Genomic DNA, 23,175 nt, shown 5'->3' on the forward strand with positions numbered 1-23,175 from the left:
TATCACAGCTGTAAATAAGTCATATCACAGATGTAAACCGAGTCATATTCAAGGTATAAAATCTGAATGATAGCTGTAGATTCTTACATCGAATCAAAGGTGAATATGAGTCATATCATAGATGTAAACTGAGTCTTATTCAATGTGTAAACTCTGAATCATATCTGTAAGCTATTACATCATATCACATGTGTAAAGGAGTCATATCGTGTGCAAACTAGTCATATTACAGGTGTAAATTCAAAGGTCATATCACTGTCACACATGTGAATTCAATTCACAGACCTATTTGGAGACAATATTGACCAGTGAAAAAGTACTGTGTACCTATTTGGAAGTGAGGGACATCATGCGTTTCCAAGACCATTAAATGGATGTCAAACATTTGGTGATTTTGACAGGTTATCTTCAGTATATAATACCCCTCAGTATATAACAGCCCTCAGTATATAACAGCCATCAGTATATAACACCCCTCAGTATATAGCACCCCTCAGTATATAACAGCCATCATTATATAACACCCCTCAGTATATAGCACCCCTCAGTATATAGCACCCCTCAGTATATAACACCCCTCAGTATATAACACCCCTCAGTATATAACAGCCATCAGTATATAACATTCCTCAGAATATAACAGCCATCAGTATATAACAGCCATCAGTATATAACACTCCTCAGTATATAGCACCCTTCAGTATATAACAGCCATCAGTATATATCAGCCATCAATATCAGCCATCAGTATATAACGGCCCTCAGTATATAACGGCCCTCAGTATATAAGGGCCCTCAGTATAAAACGGCCCTCAGTATAAAACGGCCCTCAGTATATAACGGCCCTCAGTATAAAACGGCCCTCAGTATATAACGGCCCTCAGTATATAACGGCCCTCAGTATAGAACAGCCCTCAGTATATAACAGCCCAAAATGAAGGACCAACAAGCAATGAGCCACACTGATAAAGATAGTTCTTCCTACCGTCTATTCCAAGCTGTCCTTTTCTTCTTCCTTCTTTGGAGGGTTCGAAATTGTTGATTATTTCCAGACATTTGTCTTTCGTCACTCTTTGCATCTGGAAGAACAAAATCATACCCATATAGCAGACATGTAAATGTTGAATTTTTATTTATTTATTAAATTCAAGTTTAAAAAAAGAAAAAAAGTAAAAAATTATATCATCTGTCAAATGTAAATGACATTCCTTCTTGTTCTTGTGAGCATCCTATGGAAAACATTATTTTTTATTCCATTTGAACTTTAAAAAACTGTCCCGTCTGCGCAGGCGCAACAGACTAAGCAGTAAACCCGGTAAATAAGACATATTATGTGTGTGCCAACAGTACTGTATGGTGACTAATCGTCAGTTTTACAGTGTGTGATGATAGTAAAACAGCAATGTTTTTTTTTAACTTTGCTGAAAATTTTAATTCCGTTTCCAAATGGGAAATTCCATTTCATAATGGATCTCAAAAAATCATTGGGTCTAATAAATAAACTACTTCAGAGATTATATCCTCTTTTTTTTCTAACTGATTTTTCGTGCTTATATCCAATTAAGGTTCAAGCATGCTGTCCTGGGCACACACCTCAGCTATATGGGCTGTCTGTCCAGGACAGTGGGTTAGTTGTTAGTGGTTAGTGAGAGAGAAGAGGGCAAATCACCATCAAAATGAATCTTGATCTGTAACTCCACATGATAAAGCCATACATGAAATTTTAGCTCAACATATCAAGGCATTGTTTTAAAAAAAAAAAAAAAATCTAGAAAATTGTAGGTGGGACAGATGGAGAGACAGATGGAGAGACAGACAAATGGACATACAGAAAGAAAACTCTAGCTGGGTGTGAAGCCACACTGGCCGGTCATCAACCTTACAGTCAGTGCTTTTGACACGTCTTCATATTGTATGATGTTTATTTGCATTTAGATCTGTTTAGAGTGGTGTGTGAAATGAGCTGGTATCACAATTACCAAAGGTACTTGCCCCAGTGGATGCAGACACCTCGGCATGGGTTAATAAACAACAGAAACTCACTGCCACAGCTCCAACAGTTAGACAGTTAGGGATATTTCTTAATCTTGTGTCTGGATAGAGTACATGTATGTTGTTTTTCAGAATAGTTTTAATTGAAGCTACAGCAGAACCCCCCCCCCCCCCCCCCAATACTTCGACTGTTATACTTCATAAAGTACAAACGAGACTTTTCATTAAAGAAAGAAAGAAATGTTTTATTTAACAACACATTCAACACATTTAATTACGGTTATATGGCGTCAGACATTTGGTTAAGGACCACACAGATATAGAGAGAGGAAACCTGCTGTCGCCACTGCATGAGCTACTCTTTTCGATTAGCAGCAAGGGATCTTTTATATGCACCATCCCACAGACAGGATAGTACATACCACAACCTGTTACACCAGTTGTGGAGCACTGGCTGAAACGAGAAATAGCCCAATGGTTCCACTGACGGGGATCGATCCTGAACCGACAGCACATCATGCAAACGCTTTACCACTGGGCTACATTCTGCCCCTAGACTTTTCATTAAGTACATTAGTACAACTGTATCAGTCCCATCCTCCTACAAAAATGTTTTTTGTAAATAATTTCAGTTTGGTTTGATGTAAAAAAAAAAAAAAAAAAATGTTTTGGAAATAACAAAACAATTACTATTTTTCTTGTGCAATTTAGAAAACAATCAGGTCAGAAATAAACAACTTGTAATAAATTCCATAGTAGACAAAAAGACGTCCACTGTGGGACTGACTATAAGTGTGAAGTATATCATGTAAAAAAAGGGAGAGTCTACCAGCGACGTGAATCTAAATACCAGACAACCTGCTATCTCACTGTGCACCCTGACACAATGCAATTGACTGTACCAAGGCCTGCAAGACAAGTTCAATTATTTGTCTTTCCATATGTTCTACTTTATTGTGATTTCATATGTTCTACTTTATTATTATTCCATATGTTCTACTTTATTATTATTCCACATGTTCTACTTCATTGTGATTCCATATGTTCTACTTTATTATTATTCCATATGTTCTACTTCATTGTGATTCCATATGTTCTACTTTACTATTATTCCATATGTTCTACTTCACTGTGATTCCATGTTCTACTTTACTATTATTCCATATGTTCTACTTCACTGTGATTCCATGTTCTACTTTATTGTTATTCCATATGTTCTACTTCATTGTGATTCCATATGTTCTACTTCATTGTGATTCCATATGTTCTACTTTATTGTTATTCCACATGTTCTACTTGATTGGATTGTGATTCCATGTTCTAATTTATTGTGATTGCATATGTTCTACTTCAATTGTGATTTCATACATGTATGTTTTTCTTTATTGTGATTCCATATTTCTTGTTCCAGCCAGTGAGCCATGACTTGTATATCAAAGGCCATGGTATGTACTACCCTGTCTGTGGGATGGTGCATATAAAAGATCCCTTGCTGCTAATCGAAAAGAATAGCCCATGAAGTGGCGACAGCGGGTTTCCTATCTCAATATCTGTGTGGTCCTTAACCATATGTTTGACGCCATATAACCGTAAATAAAATGCGTTGAGTGTGTTGTTAAATAATTATTGTGATTCCATTTGTTCTTCTTTATTGTGATTCCACATGTTCTTCTTTATTGTGTTTGTTTGTTTTGTTTAACGACACCACTAGAGCACACTGATTTAGATTTATAAATCATCAGCTATTGGATGTCAAACATTTGGTAATTTTGACATATCAGGGTTTTATCAACTATGTTTCTAGACTCCAATAATGGGCACCATTCCCCACCATTCTACAGAGGCTATGTCATTTTTTATTCCCAATTTTGGAGTAAAAAATTCCCAATCTGAATGTAAATCTCATTTACTTGACAAACCTTCTCTTCCCAATATATATATATTATTACTTTTTTAATTCTAACTTGGCTTAATAAGATGTTTTTGAAATGAAACTGAAAATTCCCAATTTTTAGTAAAACAATGCTAAAATCCCCAATTTCAAAGCCATGGGTGTCAAGTCAAATATTTAAAATAAAACCCTGCATATAGTCTTAGAGAGGAAACTTGCTACAGTTTTGCATTAGTACCAAGGGATCTTTTATATGCACCATCCCAGACAGGACAACACATACCACAGCCTTTGATATACCAATTGTTGTGCACTGCTGGAACGAAAAATAGCCCAATGGGCCTAGGCCCTAGCGACGGAGATCAATCCCAAACCGACCTCAAATCAAGTGGATGCTATACCACTGGGCTACGTCTTGACTTCATACTTCTTCAAATCCTCACATGTTCTACAAAACTGTGATAGGTGTCACTGTGCCAGCCGTTTGAAACACCTCAAGGCCAGTGTCTGTGCCGGGATGTCGAGATTTGCATCAACAAACACTGGCCCCAAATGCTCAATTAACAGTGAGAATTAAATCAGGAGACTTTTAAAAGCACTAAAATAAGATTAAGCGACAAAACATGACAAGGTTGTCGGGGGCCCTGGGGAGATGCAACTCAAGAATGGAGACAGGAGACGGTATTGATCTGACACGGGGCTACCGGAGCCGACACGGAGAGAGTTGGAGGTTGGACGGCAATTAGGTAATGGACCGTGCACCCAAGTTAGCACAGAGCACAGCGGGCTGGTCTCGACAAAAGGAACAACATTTTGGATTTTGTCATCCATAATCAAAATTTGGTAAAGGGAGATAATTTATTTCAGAGTGAAGTTTTAATGTTGAAATATTACCTCAAGTTTAGGATTTTGTCACCCATAATGAAAACTTGTTAAAGGAGGCAGGCTGGTCTGGAAAAAGGAATACAATTTAGGATTTTGTCATCCATGATCAAAATTTGGTAAAGGGAGATAATTTATTTCAGAGTGAACTTTCAATGTTGAAATATTATCATGTTGGTGAAAGGAATGACAGTGGACAGAGAAAAATGACTTTATCCATAATAAGGATGCAATTTTTTTTAAAAAGAGCTGAATATTTGTTTAAAATGCTAAAAACTCTATTCCATAGTTAATTAAACAAAGGTAGTTTTTCAACATTTTTTATCAAATCCAGTCTACCTGTACAAGTATTAGTATACTGTTCAAATACGCCATAAAAAATGAAATCAGATTTTTATAAAGCTCAAAACATTAAAAAAAAAAGAGAAAAAAGAAAAAAGAAAAAAAAAGATCCTATCACATAACCAAATATTGAAATAACTGTAAGACCACAAATACCCATAGTTTATTATAGAATGTGTTGAAATGTGTCTTTCCTTTTCATAACTGTAACTGTGTGTATATGTAACTGCATATGTGCACATGTACATTGTGTATGTTCAGTGTTTCTATTATATCTGCTTTATCTTCAAGATCACAGAGGTGTGTGTGCGCGCGCATGTGTATGTGTGTGTGTGTGTGTGTGTGTGTATGTGTGTGTATGTGCGTGTGTGTATTTACATCTGTGTATTTACATGTGTGCACGCGCATGTGTATATGCATGTGTGTGTGTCTGTGTGTGTGTATTTACATCTGTGTGTGTGTGTGTGCATGTGTGCGTGTGTATTTACATCTGTGCATGTGTGTGTATGCGAGTATATGCGTGTGTGTTTTTGTGCGTGTATGTGTCTGTATGTATATGTGCATGTGTGTGTGTGTATTTACATCTGTGTGTGTATGCGTGTATGTGAGGATGTGCGTGTGTGTATTTTTGTCCATATGTGTATGTCTTTGCACATTTAGCTTATGTGCATAAAACCCTAATTTTAATAAAGTCGAAATAATATAAGTAGCTTTATATATATACCTCAAATGTTCAATATATTTTACTCAAATGTTGACATTTTACAACAATGTATTTATCATGTGATGAGTTCTCTCAGTTCAGTGGTCGGTAGTTAGAATGACGAGCGAGTGACAGGATATCAACGAGAAACTGGAAGCCATCTTGAAAAAAGTTGAGTCGACTAAGCTTGAATTAATTAGAACAGTCTGTGGCGCAAAGTATTTTTAATGTTCGAGAAGAATTTGCTTTTAATTCTCGCGAAATCAAAAAACTGAAAACAGAAAAGGAATATAAATGGTCTCGAGAAGGAAACAAAATTCAGTTTCAATTTAATTCTGAAACACTTGAAAATTTTGCACAAATTCAATTTGCTATTAGTATAATAAATTGGAATACGCTTCTGAAATTCTTGATATTGAAAGCAAAAGGTTAGAGCAGAGGAATAAACACATTAAGATTGCGGATACTTCGGAGGGAGGATGGGAAACTGTTGGGCAGTATGTATCTAATGAACTTGCTTCTGATTCAGAAGACGATAAACGTTTATCGAGAGCGGAGAAGTCGGCTGTGTTGAAATTAAAAGCTAAGCGCTCACGTTTTGCACGTTCTACATCGGTTAATAGGTCAACAACACGTCATGCGGTGGGAATGTCCAGTGCTACGCCTTCTACTTGTGCTACTTTTCAGCCAATCAGCAATCAGCCCTTTTGGATCAGAGGTCAGCGATTCACTGATAGAGCGGGGTCGTGTTATCATTGCGGAGAGTTCACTCACTGGAGAAGGGATTATCCATACCTCAATTCAACGCAAGCGAAAACTGGACCAGGGCGTGGCAGTGCAACGATTAGCCAGTAACAGTGAAGTTGACGTCAAGAAGGAAGAAATACAAGTTAAGTATGATAATGAAACGTTGCTTACTGATGAATATTTTGAATATGAACAAGGTTTGGCAGAGATTATTGTCAAAGGTAGACTAAAAACGAATATTGAATTTTGGAGAGAAATTGGAGCTATTGAATTTGTAAAAGATATTGTTAAAAATGATTATAAAATACCATTTTATACCACACCATTGTCAATGGAAATTAAGAATAACAAATCAGCTCTTGAAAACAAAACGTTTGTTACTTCAGCCATAAATGATTTAGTGTCGAAGGGTTTGGTTGTGAAATGTGAAACTAAGCCAAATTCAGTTAATCCTCTTTCTGTGTCTGTTCAGTCATCTGGCAAATAGAGATTAATATTAGATTTGAGTTTGGTTAATAAACATATTAAAAAAGCTTCAGTTAAGTGTTAAGATTGGAGAACTGCTTTAATGTATTTGCAACAGAATGATTGGGATGATAAAATTTGATATTCATTTGGCATATCATCATATTGACATATGTGATCGTCATACACAATTTTTAGGATTTGCTTGGAATGAAAATGCGGAGAAAGTGTATTATAAATTTACAGTTTTACCTTTTGGTTTAAGCTCTGCGCCATATATTTTTACAAAAATAACACGTCAGTTAGTAAAGAAATGGAGGTATGAAGGAATCAAAATCGTAACTTTTCTTGACGATGGCATTTTGTTTGGATCATCGGAGCAAAATACGTATAAAATGGGAGGAATGGTTAAAGGTGATTTAATTAAATCTGGATTTGTTCCGAAGGTTGAGAAATCTTTATGGACCCCTTGTCAAGTTTTGGATTGGTTAGGGTTTACTGTTGATACTGAAATCATGGAAATGTCTATTCCTCAGAGAAAAGTTACTAAATTATTAATGAGCATTAATTTGCTATTGAAGCATAATGGTAGACTTTTGGAGGGAGTTGCCTCTGTTGTGGGGCAAATAATTTCGATGAAAATGGTTATAGGATCTGTAAGTTAGCTTATGACTAAATCTCTGAGTAGTGATATACTGTTAGCCAAACACTGGAATGATAAGATTATAATATCGGCTAGAAGTAGGGAGCAATTGAAGTTTTGGAATGATAACATTCAACATCATACCACAAATAAATTAAGACTCATTCTAAAGTTACGCGTATTGTATTCAGTGATGCAAGTAATACTGGCTTTGGAGGATATTGTGTGTCTGCTGATAATACTGAATCTCAAGGTCAGTTTGAACTCGTTGATCGAGACAAAAGTTCCACTTGGAGAGAGTTGAAAGCTGTGTTACTAGTTTTACAGAGTTTGCTTCCTTTTCTGAAAGTTAAGTGGTTTACAGATAATCAGAATGTTGAATCTATAGTCAGTAAAGGCAGCATGAATTTACATTTACAGGATATTGCACTTCAGATATATACGATGTGTTTAAAATATCACATACAGATTGATATGCAGTGGATACCTAGATTAGAAAATGAGAAGGCAGACTACTTAAGTAAAATTGTCGATTATAATGACTGGAGTGTAGCGGACTACGTTTTCAAACAGTTAAATGAATTATGGGGAGTTCACGAAGTTGATAGATTTGCATCATATTACAACAAAAAAGTTGAATGTTATTTTTCTAGATATTGGAATCGTGGGTGTGAAGGAGTTGATGCGTTTACGTATAATTGGAAAGGTGTTAATAACTGGATTGTGCCTCCTGTCTGTCTAGTTGCAAGAGTCATTAAGCACATGTCAGAATGTAAAGCTTATGGAACTCTTATTGTTCCAATTTGGTATTCTGCTAGTTTCTGGCCTTTGTTATGTCCTAGGTCACAGTTTATATCACAAGTTTATGAGTGGAGATATTTACCGAGAGTCAAGGAAGCTTACGTGGAAAGTCGGCATGAAGGTTGTTTGTTCGGTGTCCACGATTTACACTTTAATATGATAGCACTTAGAGTTAGATTCTAATGAGATAATTTGTTTTTCAGGTTTATTTGAAAGTGTGTTTAATGATGAAATGGAACAAATGCCAATTCATTTAAAAGCAACAGTGGCTGAATTGCCGGCATTTCTTTCTAATGCGCGAGCCGAATCTACTAATAAGAAATATAAGTATGGTATTGCAGCATGGAGGAAATGGGCAGTAGCCAATGGGATGTCGTGTAGATTACCAATACTTCCATTGAAATGTGCTATTTATTTGTTATGTTGTGTTCAACAGAACCAAACTTTAGGTTCAGTTTTAACTGCTTTTTATAGCATTAAGTATGCTCACGAGATGATTGATTTGTCAAGTCCAACTGATAATAAAATGGTTGTTAATGTATTAGAAGCAGCAAAATGAAAGCTTGCAAAACCTGTGGTGAAAAAGGAGCCCATTTCACACGATATACTTGAAAAGCTATTTGATGCTAAAATGAATCATCCTTCATTGTTTGATTTGAGAACGGTCACTATGTGTTTAATTGCTTATACAGGGTTTCTGAGGTCATCAGAACTAATATTACAAGAACTGATATTATTTTTATGGAAGAAATCTAAAACTGACATGTATAGAAATGGTGCATGGTTAGTAATCGGTAGAACAGGTACAAAAATGTGTCCTGTGGCGTGTTTAGAACAATATTTGTGTGAAGCTTCAATTCCACACGAATCGGATGTTTATATTTTTCGGAATATGACTACATGTAGAAGTGGATATATTTTGCGGGAGAAAAATTGTCCAATGTCTTATACTAGACTTAGAGAAGTGTTTTTGGAAGCATTTGAACCATATGTCACAGACATTAAAAAGTATGGTCTGCATAGTTTAAGAGCCGGTGATGCTACAGCAGCAGCTAATTGTGGCATTCCTGATAGAATGTTTAAAAGACATGGTCGTTGGAAAAGCGAAAATGCTAAGGATGGTTATATTAAAGATACTTTGGAAAATCAATTAAAATTTTCACTTTTCCTGGGTATTTAGGCTTTCTTTGATCCTCATATTCGGCACTGACTGTATGCAATTATATGGTGTTTGTTTCTTCTATATGGGCCAGAATGTTTATTGTAGGGGTGGTCTAGGAGAAATGTAATTTCTTTCGTTTGAGATCCGAATTAGAAAGAAATTTATTTCTCCTAGTATACGGAAATAAACAAGGGAGGTAATATGTATTTATAGAGGGCGTTATGTATGTGGTATAAAAGGCAATGTATCATGTGATGAGTTCTCTCAGTTCAGTGGTCGGCAGTCAGAATGACGAATAGATTATTATATTATTTTTTATAACTGTACTTGGGCTGTTACGGGTTCGTGAACCTTTATAATACGTATTAAGTTCAGAACAGAGTTCTCAGACTGACAAGACTTTATAATATGTTTTGTTTTGAATTATACATTATAACATACAAATCTTTTTTACATGTTGCAGATTATTATCGGAGTTGGTCCTAAAGGAGGTTGACGAACCCTTAGAATACGTGTTGAAGAGTCTGTATTGATGTCGTGAGACTGACCAAGTCTTGATAATATGGTTACGGTTGTTGTTATAATAAAGCTCGTCTGGTCATATTCGGCACTGACTGTATGCAATTATATGGTGTTTGTTTCTTGTATATGGGCCAGAATGTTTATTGTAGGGGGGGTCTAGGAGAAATAATATGTGCATCTATAACATTTCTAAAGACATCTGGGACACTTACAATGTAGTACAACGTACAACTGACCCTGGGAGGTGTCCTCACTGTGGAGTCTGTGTCAACAGGAATCCAGCCAGGAAATGATACTGATTAATTGGAAACTTTACTCTAGTAATACTTTCAGACTTAGGCTTAAGGTTACACACCAGCATTTATTTTTCCATGCAGTCCAACTGCATTAAATTCAGAATATATTACATTAACAACATTGACAAAAGAGAGACCAAAGTACAGGTACACTTATGGGGATGAGGAGAATTAGAAAATGGACAGATTTGGAGGAAACTGACAGACAATAACCAACAGAATATAGTCAAAACAGGATTAAAACAAATTGAAAGAAGCGAGAAGAAGTTGTTTGTTTTGTTTATAGTCCAGGGGCCTAATTCATTAAACTCTTGCAACTTTGCAATCTCACAGTGCAATGCTAAAAGACTTGCAAAGAGGATGCTTTGTTGTCTAGCAGAGCCAAAGAGACCTTTGTGAATTAGGCCCCAGGAACCTTAGGGTTTAACCCGGAAATAAATAAAACAGAGCTGATTTTTTTTTCAGGATACATTCAGAACATCATTGGTAATAACATATCAAAAGTCCCCAAGTTTCCGAGGTGTGCTAACTTTACTACAGACACTAAGATATAATATAAGATATACACATGTAACCCATTTTCATTATCTACCCCAGCAAGTTCATCCTGGTATCACACGCACATCTTTGACATATGCGGTCGGATTTTTAAAATAAAGAAAGCTTGCTTTGTTTAACAACACCAACAGAGCACATTGATTTATTAATCATTGGCTATTGGATGTCAAACATACAGTAATTGTGACATTTTAGTCTTAGAGAAGAAACCTGCTACATTTGTTCATTAGTAGCATTGGATCTTTTATATGCACCATTACACATGCAGGATAACACATACCACAGCCTTTGATATACCTAATGGACCCACTGATGGGAATCGATCCCAAACCGACGTTTTTATACTAAGACATTGAGAATGATAGAGAGATGTGCTAATAGTATTGTTAAATTTAAAATGACTTTAATACAAATTCCACGATGCTATCAAATAACTGAAAACATGTAAACTTAATTCCTGTTTATCTAAATGGACGAAAGTCAGTAAGAAAAATCACAATAACTTTGAAGCAATATTATTAATATTGTTCAGCGTGAGCAGACTTAAAACTGGTCACTGGTAATCCATCCGGATCAGTTTGATAACTTGGAGTTCGAGAGACCTGCATGCTAATAAATCTTCAACTCAAATTGATCCGACTCGATTGATGCTAGCGACTATAAATCCTTACAGTGACAAATCCCAATCATATGAGAAGACATGAGGTCAAATATTCTCATCTTTCTCTTGTTAATCAATGTCGACTGCAGTCCACAAATCATGATCATGATAGTGTAATTGTATATCTGTGGGTCTGTCCGTCAAATATTCTGATTGCTTTGCTAGTTAATGTCAGCTGTAGTTTAAATACCATTATCCTATAGTGTCTGTCTCTCCATTCTTCCTCTACATCTCTGTCTAACCTCTCCCTCCATCTTTCCCTCTCATCCCTGACCTATCCTCTCTCGTTATCTCCCTCCCTTCCTCTGTCCAACTCTCTCTCTCTGCCTTTCCCTCTTCACTATCTTTCTCTCTCCTTCTTCTCTCTCTCTTTATCTCCCTCCCTTCCTCCTACCCTCTTACTCTCATCCTTTCTCTGTCTCTTCCCCCCTCCACATTCTCTCCCTCCCCACTTCCTCACTCTCTCCCCACCTGTTTCTCTCCATCCACTCTCTCTCTTCTGTCTCTCCCCCCTCTCACTCTGTCTCTCTCTCCTCTCATTCTCCCGTCTCTGTCCTTCTGTCTGTCTGTCTGTCTCTCTCTCACTCTCTCTTTTCTCTGTCTCTCCTCCCTCTCTTTCCCCCTCCTCTCACTCTCCCCCTCCTCTCACTCTCCCCTGTCTCTGTCCGTCTGTCTGTCTGTCTGTCTCTCTCTTCTTTGTCTTTCCCCCCTCTCACTCTCCCCCTCCTCTCACTCTCCCCTCTGTCCTTCTTTCTGTATGCGTGTCTGTCTGTCTGTCTGTCTGACTCTCTCTCACACAGTTCCTCCACCCTTCTCTGGCTTGGCCATCTACATTGTGTATAAAATACACTGAACACCTAAAGAAACTCAGATATAATGTTCAGCAGTAACATTAGATTTAGTATTTTAAGAAGGGATTATCATACATTGAGATTCAGGAGAACTACAAGTTACTGTAGTTTTATCATTTCAAATAACTGACCATTTGTAATCAAGTAAAGCTATTCTATTTATACACCAACTATAACTCTGATTTGTGTTTCTTTCGTGTTCAGTGTATGTCCACATAAAGAGGTTTTATTGAATGTAACGAACATTAGTTAAGCGTAACAGCTCCCTAGCATATAGGTGCTCGACAGCTACTGCATGTAATTTGGATTCCAGGCTACATGCCACAGAATAAAATCAATTCATTTCAATTACCCCTAACAAATTTTAAATATAAAGCTTACTGAGCTTCTACACTGAAGTGAACATTACAAAAAGAAAAAAGAAAAAAAAAAAGACAGAAAAAAAATGAAAGAAAGAAGAAAAAAAGGTAATATAATCATTTCAGGAATAAACTGTTAAGAATGTCAGACAACATGTAAATTAGAATTAACATTTTTTTCTCTCACTTTTCAGGTATGTTAGTGAAAGGATGTCGGTCGATAAAGCTGAATTGCATTCTGTCATGTCAATGCCGTTATGTAACCCATACTGAATAACACAGCTCGCCCATACTCCTCAGCAATAAACTTGTGTGCTGATTTTAATCTTGAGTGTCCATCATGTAATAACCTCATCAAGCATGTTACTGGGGCTAACAACCCCTGCAACTGCCCACGGCAATCGGCAATGCTATGCTATTAAACTTGATGACAAGTATAGTCACAAACCATTTCTTCCATTGTCAGGTGGTGTTGTCATGACATATTCTTAAACTTGATGACAAGTATTGTAACAAACCAATGTGCAATGATTCCTAACCGAATGCATATTTCAATAGTTTTCATAAATGCATAAACAAAAAAACAAGGTGCAGGAGTTTTTCATGTATCAGTTAACTTATACTAAAACAATGTTCAGAAGTAATCTGTCATCAACACCTGTTAAAATAATATGATACAAGTAAAGATTTACTAAACAGTCTACTGCTGCTAAATTAAATTTGTTGAGTATATCTTTACAATGCCTAAACACACGTCTATTGAGAGAAAACATCTGAAGTTATTGTTCTTAAATATGAGACATGATTCTAGTACTGATATAAATTTTACTTTAATTTTTTATATATAAACTTAAACTGACATAGTTGACATTAATTTCTTAATTTGAATGGTTATACTATGCTTTAATATGGAAAGCACAAGCTGCTGTGAAATCAATGATAAGAAAGCATACTGCATATTTTGAGTGGCAAATGTCCTTTCTCCATGTCAATTATGAGCTTTGAGTTCGACACTAACAATTTAACAAGACACTACAAAATGCTGACAGTATCAGGCCATTGGACTGGCACTAAATTAAAAGTTAATGTTTGTTTTGTTTAAGGACACCACAAGAGCACATTTATTAATTAATCATCGGCTATTGGAAGGAAATGTTTTATTTAATGACGCACTCAACACATTTTATTTACGGTTATATGGCGTCGGACATATGGTCAAGGACCACACAGACATTGAGAAAGGAAACCTGCTGTCGCCACTTCATGGGCTACTGTTTTCAATTAGCAGCAAGGGATCTTTTATATGCACTATCCCATAGACAGGATAGCACATACCACGGCCTTTGATATACCAGTCGTGGTGCACTGGCTGGAACGAGAAATGGCCCAATGGGCCCACCGACTGGGATCAATCCCAGACTGACCGCACATCAAGCGAGTGCTTTACCACTGGGCTATGTCCCGCCCCTTGGCTATTGGATGTCAAACATTTGGTAATTCTGACACGCAGTCATCAGAGGAAACCCGGTACATTTTTCCTAATGCAGCAAGGGATCTTTTATATGCACTTTCCAACAGACAGGAAAGCACATACCACGGCCTTTGACCAAGAAAACAAGAACAAGAAAAAAAACCAATCAAATGAATGGATCCGCCATGGTGGCTCGATCCTGTGACTCAAGCACCTCAGGCGGGCATTCAACTGACTCGGCTAACTCCAACCCTGCACTAAATTAAGACTGGTAGGTACTGGGCTTGCACCCATCTACCAGTTTGCACCCAGAGCAAGTTTTATTGACTTAATGGACAGGTGTAAGGCCCCTACACTGACTTCTCTCTCACTAACCACTCACAGCTAACCACTAAACCTCTGTCCTGGGAAGACAACCTGGATAGCAGAGGTGTGTGCCCAGGACAGCGTGCTTGAACCTTTAATTGGATATACAGGTAAGCACAGCAATAAGTTGAACTGAAAGAAGCTATTGGTTTTTATGGTTGGTAGATGTAGTAGGTGCAGTTTGTAGAACTTTGTACCCAATTAAAACTGGCTCAAAACCAGAGTGAAAACATATATGTAAAGTTCTAAACACTAATCGTATATCCCAGTGTATGTGTGTGTGTGTGTGTGTGTGTCCAGGACGGCATGCTTGAACCTTAATTGGATGTAATCACAAAAATAAACTGAATGAATCCAAAATAAAAACCCAATCTGCATGATGGTTTCTATGATTTTCTGACTCTGAAAAATTAAACAAGACTTCGGACATCAATGCCAATTTTGGCACAGCTCCAAGAGAGTGTGGATCGTTTTTGCATTCTGGCTTATCACTGGGCTGAAACATGTTTAATCACCATCATCTTGACACAGACCAACAAAGCATCACTGGGAAACACACATCTTCTCCGCTGGACAAGCCATTCCGTGTTCCCAGCAACTCCCATATGAATGCAAGGAGCTCATCAAGAATGCGAGGATTTGAAAAGAAGCTGAAAACTCAATCAAAATTAGAACTGTGATCCTGCACTGCGAAACTTTGTCATGCAGCCACCATTATTTAGCAGACATATCTAAAGTGCCTGGAGTATTATATTGATGTGTTTTAAACAGTTACCTATCTCTCTTAAAGGGACGGACACTAGTTATTTAGCAGACATATCTAAAGTGCCTGGAGTATTATATTGATGTGTTTTAAACAGTTACCTATCTCTCTTAAAGGGACGGACACTAGTTATTTAGCAGACATATCTAAAGTGCCTGGAGTATTATATTGATGTGTTTTAAACAGTTACCTATCTCTCTCAAAGGGACGGACACTAGTTATTTAGCAGACATATCTAAAGTGCCTGGAGTATTATATTGATGTGTTTTAAACAGTTACCTATCTCTCTCAAAGGGACGGACACTAGTTATTTAGCAGACATATCTAAAGTGCCTGGAGTATTACATTGATGTGTTTTAAACAGTTACCTATCTCTCTCAAAGGGACGGACACTAGTTATTTAGCAGACATATCTAAAGTGCCTGGAGTATTATATTGATGTGTTTTAAACAGTTACCTATCTCTCTCAAAGGGACGGACACTAGTTATTTAGCAGACATATCTAAAGTGCCTGGAGTATTATATTGATGTGTTTTAAACAGTTACCTATCTCTCTCAAAGGGACGGACACTAGTTATTTAGCAGACATATCTAAAGTGCCTGGAGTATTATACTGATGTGTTTTAAACAGTTACCTATCTCTCTCAAAGGGACGGACACTAGTTATTTAGCAGACATATCTAAAGTGCCTGGAGTATTGTATTGATGTGTTTTAAACAGTTACCTATCTCTCTCAAAGGGACGGACACTAGTTATTTAGCAGACATATCTAAAGTGCCTGGAGTATTATATTGATGTGTTTTAAACAGTTACCTATCTCTCTCAAAGGGACGGACACTAGTTATTTAGCAGACATATCTAAAGTGCCTGGAGTATTATATTGATGTGTTTTAAACAGTTACCTATCTCTCTCAAAGGGACGGACACTAGTTATTTAGCAGACATATCTAAAGTGCCTGGAGTATTATATTGATGTGTTTTAAACAGTTACCTATCTCTCTCAAAGGGACGGACACTAGTTATTTAGCAGACATATCTAAAGTGCCTGGAGTATTATATTGATGTGTTTTAAACAGTTACCTATCTCTCTCAAAGGGACGGACACTAGTTATTTAGCAGACATATCTAAAGTGCCTGGAGTATTACATTGATGTGTTTTAAACAGTTACCTATCTCTCTCAAAGGGACGGACACTAGTTATTTAGCAGACATATCTAAAGTGCCTGGAGTATTACATTGATGTGTTTTAAACAGTTACCTATCTCTCTCAAAGGGACGGACACTAGTTATTTAGCAGACATATCTAAAGTGCCTGGAGTATTGTATTGATGTGTTTTAAACAGTTACCTATCTCTCTCAAAGGGACGGACACTAGTTATTTAGCAGACATATCTAAAGTGCCTGGAGTATTGTATTGATGTGTTTTAAACAGTTACCTATCTCTCTCAAAGGGACGGACACTAGTTATTTAGCAGACATATCTAAAGTGCCTGGAGTATTATACTGATGTGTTTTAAACAGTTACCTATCTCTCTCAAAGGGACGGACACTAGTTATTTAGCAGACATATCTAAAGTGCCTGGAGTATTATACTGATGTGTTTTAAACAGTTACCTATCTCTCTCAAAGGGACGGACACTAGTTATTTAGCAGACATATCTAAAGTGCCTGGAGTATTATACTGATGTGTTTTAAACAGTTACCTATCTCTCTCAAAGGGACGGACACTAGTTATTTAGCAGACATATCTAAAGTGCCTGGAGTATTGTATTGATGTGTTTTAAACAGTTACCTATCTCTCTCAAAGGGACGGACACTAGTTATTTAGCAGACATATCTAAAGTGCCTGGAGTATTATATTGATGTGTTTTAAACAGTTACCTATCTCTCTCAAAGGGACGGACACTAGTTATTTAGCAGACATATCTAAAGTGCCTGGAGTATTATATTGATGTGTTTTAAACAGTTACCTATCTCTCTCAAAGGGACGGACACTAGTTATTTAGCAGACATATCTAAAGTGCCTGGAGTATTATATTGATGTGTTTTAAACAGTTACCTATCTCTCTCAAAGGGACGGACACTAGTTATTTAGCAGACATATCTAAAGTGCCTGGAGTATTACATTGATATGTTTTAAACAGTTACCTATCTCTCTCAAAGGGACGGACACTAGTTATTTAGCAGACATATCTAAAGTGCCTGGAGTATTACATTGATGTGTTTTAAACAGTTACCTATCTCTCTCAAAGGGACGGACACTAGTTATTTAGCAGACATATCTAAAGTGCCTGGAGTATTACATTGATGTGTTTTAAACAGTTACCTATCTCTCTCAAAGGGACGGACACTAGTTATTTAGCAGACATATCTAAAGTGCCTGGAGTATTGTATTGATGTGTTTTAAACAGTTACCTATCTCTCTCAAAGGGACGGACACTAGTTATTTAGCAGACATATCTAAAGTGCCTGGAGTATTGTATTGATGTGTTTTAAACAGTTACCTATCTCTCTCAAAGGGACGGACACTAGTTATTTAGCAGACATATCTAAAGTGCCTGGAGTATTATACTGATGTGTTTTAAACAGTTACCTATCTCTCTCAAAGGGACGGACACTAGTTATTTAGCAGACATATCTAAAGTGCCTGGAGTATTATACTGATGTGTTTTAAACAGTTACCTATCTCTCTTAAAGGGACGGACACTAGTTATTTAGCAGACATATCTAAAGTGCCTGGAGTATTGTATTGATGTGTTTTAAACAGTTACCTATCTCTCTCAAAGGGACGGACACTAGTTATTTAGCAGACATATCTAAAGTGCCTGGAGTATTATATTGATGTGTTTTAAACAGTTACCTATCTCTCTCAAAGGGACGGACACTAGTTATTTAGCAGACATATCTAAAGTGACTGGAGTATTATACTGATGTGTTTTAAACAGTTACCTATCTCTCTCAAAGGGACGGACACTAGTTATTTAGCAGACATATCTAAAGTGCCTGGAGTATTGTATTGATGTGTTTTAAACAGTTACCTATCTCTCTCAAAGGGACGGACACTAGTTATTTAGCAGACATATCTAAAGTGCCTGGAGTATTATACTGATGTGTTTTAAACAGTTACCTATCTCTCTCAAAGGGACGGACACTAGTTATTTAGCAGACATATCTAAAGTGCCTGGAGTATTGTATTGATGTGTTTTAAACAGTTACCTATCTCTCTCAAAGGGACGGACACTAGTTATTTAGCAGACATATCTAAAGTGACTGGAGTATTATACTGATGTGTTTTAAACAGTTACCTATCTCTCTTAAAGGGACGGACACTAGTTATTTAGCAGACATATCTAAAGTGCCTGGAGTATTATACTGATGTGTTTTAAACAGTTACCTATCTCTCTCAAAGGGACAGACACTAGTTATTTAGCAGACATATCTAAAGTGCCTGGAGTATTATATTGATGTGTTTTAAACAGTTACCTATCTCTCTCAAAGGGACGGACACTAGTTATTTAGCAGACATATCTAAAGTGACTGGAGTATTATATTCATGTGTTTTAAACAGTTACCCATCTCTCTTAAAGGGACAGACCCTAGTTATTAAACACTAAGGTATATTTTTCACCTAGATCCTAGTTTCAACCCGAAAAAATGGACACTAAGTTTGGTTAATTTACAAACCTGTAACAAATATGGATAAAACGAGTGAAAGAGTCTGTGACGTTGACCCTTAACAATAGACTAAAACACGATTCCATAATTATTACTTCTCAAATGCACGTGCATTTTTAAATATTTAAAACATGCATTTTGTGGTATTAGAAACACCAGAATGACCAGAAATAATAGAGTTGTACGGAAATGGATAATCTAAACAATAAAATGTAAGTAATGTTTGATTTCAGAGACCATAAACGGCTCTACTAGTGAGAAATATGCCTTAGTGTTTAAAAACTAGCGTCTGTCCCTTTAAAGGTCATATGACTTTTCTGCCAAATCAGAAGGGTGGGATGGGTTTCAGTGGTACAGTGTCTGCCTTAAGTCTCAGGCATTCTTGAGGCATTCCAAAAATAAAAAGTTCGAAAAAAAGAAGAAGAAAAGGTTATCTCCTAAGTTCAAGGACCACAACTCTGTCAAATTTGGGTAAATTGACATGAAAGTAAAACTTGATCTATAACAGTATTTGATAATGCTATATTAAAAATTTCAGCTCAATATCTTGGAAGCATTGTGGAAAAAAATGTCTGGAAAAACTATATGTGGGACAGACTATGGACAAACAGACAGACAGACAGACAGAAGGACAGTGACAAAACCTATAGTCCCTTCCAGTTGGACCAGTAGGAGACTAATAAAATGGAAGTTAACTTCTAAATTAAATTAAAACAAAACAAAACACGACTCTAATTGAAACAAATCTGAAAGTGTTTAAGACTCGGATCTGTGACTTTAAGCAGTAGGGGGTGGGACGCAGCCCAGTGGCAAGGCATTCGCTCGATGCACGGTCGGTGTGGGATCGAACCCCGTCGGTGGGCCCATTGGGCTATTTCTCATTCCAGCCAGTGCACCATGACTGGTGTATCAAAGGCTGTGGTATGTACTACCCTGTCTGTGGGATGGTGCATATAAAAGATCCCTTGCTGCTAATCCAAAAGAGTAACTCATGAAGTGGCGACAGCGTGTTTCCTCTCTCAATATTTGTGTGGTCCGTAACCATATGTCCAATGCCATATAACCGTAAATAAAATGTGTTGAGTGCGTTGTTAAATAAAACATTTCTTTCTTTCTTTTAAGCAGTGGTTATTCGGTGTCTAACATCACCATCTCATCCCAGTCCTGCTGTGTGGGTGTTACGAAGTCACCTCCCACTGATTACCTGTGTTATGTGGTGGTGAAGGAAACAATCTCTCTCGTTCAATACAGGAAAGGAAAGCCCCCACCCCACCCCCCAGCACCACGTACACCGTGACATACTCTCTCTGTTAATAGTTAATGTAAACACTCAACAAACACGACAAGCTTTTCCTAGCTGATCAATAAACCTATATTGGAACTGCTCTAATCACACCTAAGCCATCAGCTTTACGGTTTGCAGGTGACAAGTTCCTACATGCATCTTAAAGAGACAGACACCAGTTTTTAAACACTATCATCAGGGTTTCTACCAGAGAGTAAAATGAGTATGGCACCATACGCAAAATTTTTGGTAGATTTTATTATTTTAAGTTAACTTTTTGATAAAATTAATTACTCTTATCATTACTGTATGCTTTTCTTAACCCTAACCCAAAACGTAACTGGCAGAAACACTTATCATATAACATATTTTTCACTTTCAGAGCCTTTTCTGATAATTTAATTAGAAGTTACTAACATCTTGTTGTTTAGAATATCCATTTTCTTGTACACCAAAAGAGTTTTTCATTATCCTGGTTTTATAATTCACCGAAATACATGTTTGATAATTATTAAAATGTGTGTACCTCTGAAGAGTAATGGTCATGACTGAGGTTCTAGTCTATTGTTACACAGTATTTTCCAGTTTACATTTCACTCTGTTATAACTTTATCCCAGGGCACAATATTTCACTAGAACTGTTGTTCTGTTCGTGTGTCAGCTACGCAACTTTAAAATCACGAGAACCACCAATCACTTAACTTACGTGGTGAACAATTACATTCTAAAATTAAAAGTAGCATATATCAGTAATGAAAGTGAAAATCAGTTTATGTTTTTAAATATATTTCAACCACCAATGTAGCACAGAACCGTATTTCAAGCGATTTAGGATTAGATAGGCCCAACTCATCGGTTATGAGAACTATTTTCACGTAAATCGAACAATCGGTTATCCAAGTAAAACTCATGTGAAGTGATTTCCGGTTACCTAAGATTTTGAAATACTATTCCCTGCAAAGGATCTTTTATATGCACTATCCCACAGACAAGATAGTACATACCACAGCCTTTTTTCATACACCAGTTGTGGAGCACTGGCTGGAACGAGAAATAGCCCAATGGGCCCCACAGACATCACGTATCAGGAGAGCGTTGTACCACTGAGCTACGTCTCGCCCCCTTCAATCAGAGTGGTAAGAAATGTTGAAGAAACCAGGCTTGTAATATAATATTATCAGACAAACCTGCACTAGTTGGGTTTGTTGTCACACTTCATTTTGTAAGACAATTCATGTCTGGTTGTCATGTCAGTTTTGCCAGACTTTACAGTTTACTGGGGGTTTTTTGTGGGGTTTTTTTTCCCAGGAACATACATAAACATGACTGTGTCCAGCAGTCCTGTCAAATTAGTCTGAGGGATACAAAACACTGCACCCATATTATATCGAGTCCCATTTTTTCAACTGTCAGAAAAGCATTTTATTTTGGAAACAAATGACACTAAATCTAAGAAGTCACATATGTAGATTATAATGAGAATCGCTGTAGACATTTAATGTTTGAAGTCACGATTCTTCACCAACTAGTTTAAAAAGTTTGATTTTCAGCCTCCTTTGTTTCGAGTTAAAAGTTTGTTTTGTTTAACCTTCTGAGTACTGCAGGCGAGATATCTCGCCCGACGTCACGTCAGTCGACATACTGTACACTGTATACAGTGCATTCCCCAATTCATATTTCCTGCCGTTTTGCACACGACACTCACCGGAAACAGAAATATAATAAAAGAAAAAAGATTTTCTTTCAAAATGGTGGCTTTTGTTTTGATTTTTTCAATTGAAAATACCATGAAATTTTGAGTTCAAAAAGTGGTTTTCGGCAAGTATTTTCGCTTGACAACAATGGCGGCACGTCGCTGTCATTTTCAGGGATCGATAGCTGATTGTGACAGCTAATTCGATAATAAATTTGATAGTTTTACCACCTACGAAAATTACCAAATATTGCAATATGAATCATAGTTTGGGTTTAAAAACAAATTCTGGTCAGAAAACCACTGTTATCGGGAATAATGGACATAAATACTGGACAGCTGGCCACAAATGCCCATAAGTAAATGCAACTTTTTAGATTTTTTGCCTAATTTTAATCACTTAGCTGATCTAAAAATAATAAAAATTACAAAAAAACCCACGAAAATAATACTTACTGATTCATATATGAAATTTATTTCATGTATTTATAAAACATTTAAGTGAATATATGTGAGTAAAAATTATAAACTTGTACCCACTCAACGTGGTTTTTGTTAAATATTAATCCAGTAGTCTAAAGGTTAATGACACAATTAGAACACATTGATTTATTAATCCTCAGCTATTGGATGTCAAATGATCATTTGGTAATTTTGTATTTAGTCTTAGAGAGGAAATCTGCCATATTTTCCCATTAGTAACTAGAGATCTTTTATATGCACTATCCCACAGACAGGATAGCACATACCATGCATGGCCTTTGATATACCAGTCGTGATACACTGGCTGGAAAGAGAAATAGCTAATGGGCCCACTGATGAGGATCGATCCTAGACCGACTGCGTATCATCAGGCGAGAGCTGTACCACTGGGCCACATCCTACCGCTCCATTTTGAAGTATGCCAAGCTTCACACTCATAGGATTTTTAACAATGGAAGTCTGTAACATGATATAAGACTTCTTCCAACCCAGCCAGTGCTCCACAACTGGTGTAACAAAGGCTGTGGTATGTGCTATCCTGTCTGTGGGATGGTGGACATAAAA

The 23,175-nt window shown here is 36.9% G+C and overlaps 1 protein-coding gene across 3 annotated transcripts in view; it reads right to left on the reverse strand.

Moving 5' to 3' along the window:
- LOC121380405 (inactive phospholipase C-like protein 2) overlaps positions 1–23,175 on the reverse strand; it is a 169,690-nt gene that overhangs the window by 42,002 nt on the left and 104,513 nt on the right. For all 3 annotated transcript variants that reach the window (XR_005958929.1, XM_041509200.1, XM_041509201.1), the window contains exon 8: positions 986–1,079. Coding sequence is in view for 2 of the 3 variants with exons in the window: in XM_041509200.1 (XP_041365134.1) it covers positions 986–1,079 (94 nt within the window). In the remaining variant the exon portion in view is untranslated. The remainder of the gene's footprint in view (positions 1–985; positions 1,080–23,175) is intronic.

This window comes from Gigantopelta aegis, chromosome 9, assembly GCF_016097555.1.
Source record: "Gigantopelta aegis isolate Gae_Host chromosome 9, Gae_host_genome, whole genome shotgun sequence".
NCBI classification, from domain to species: Eukaryota; Metazoa; Mollusca; class Gastropoda; order Neomphalida; family Peltospiridae; genus Gigantopelta; species Gigantopelta aegis.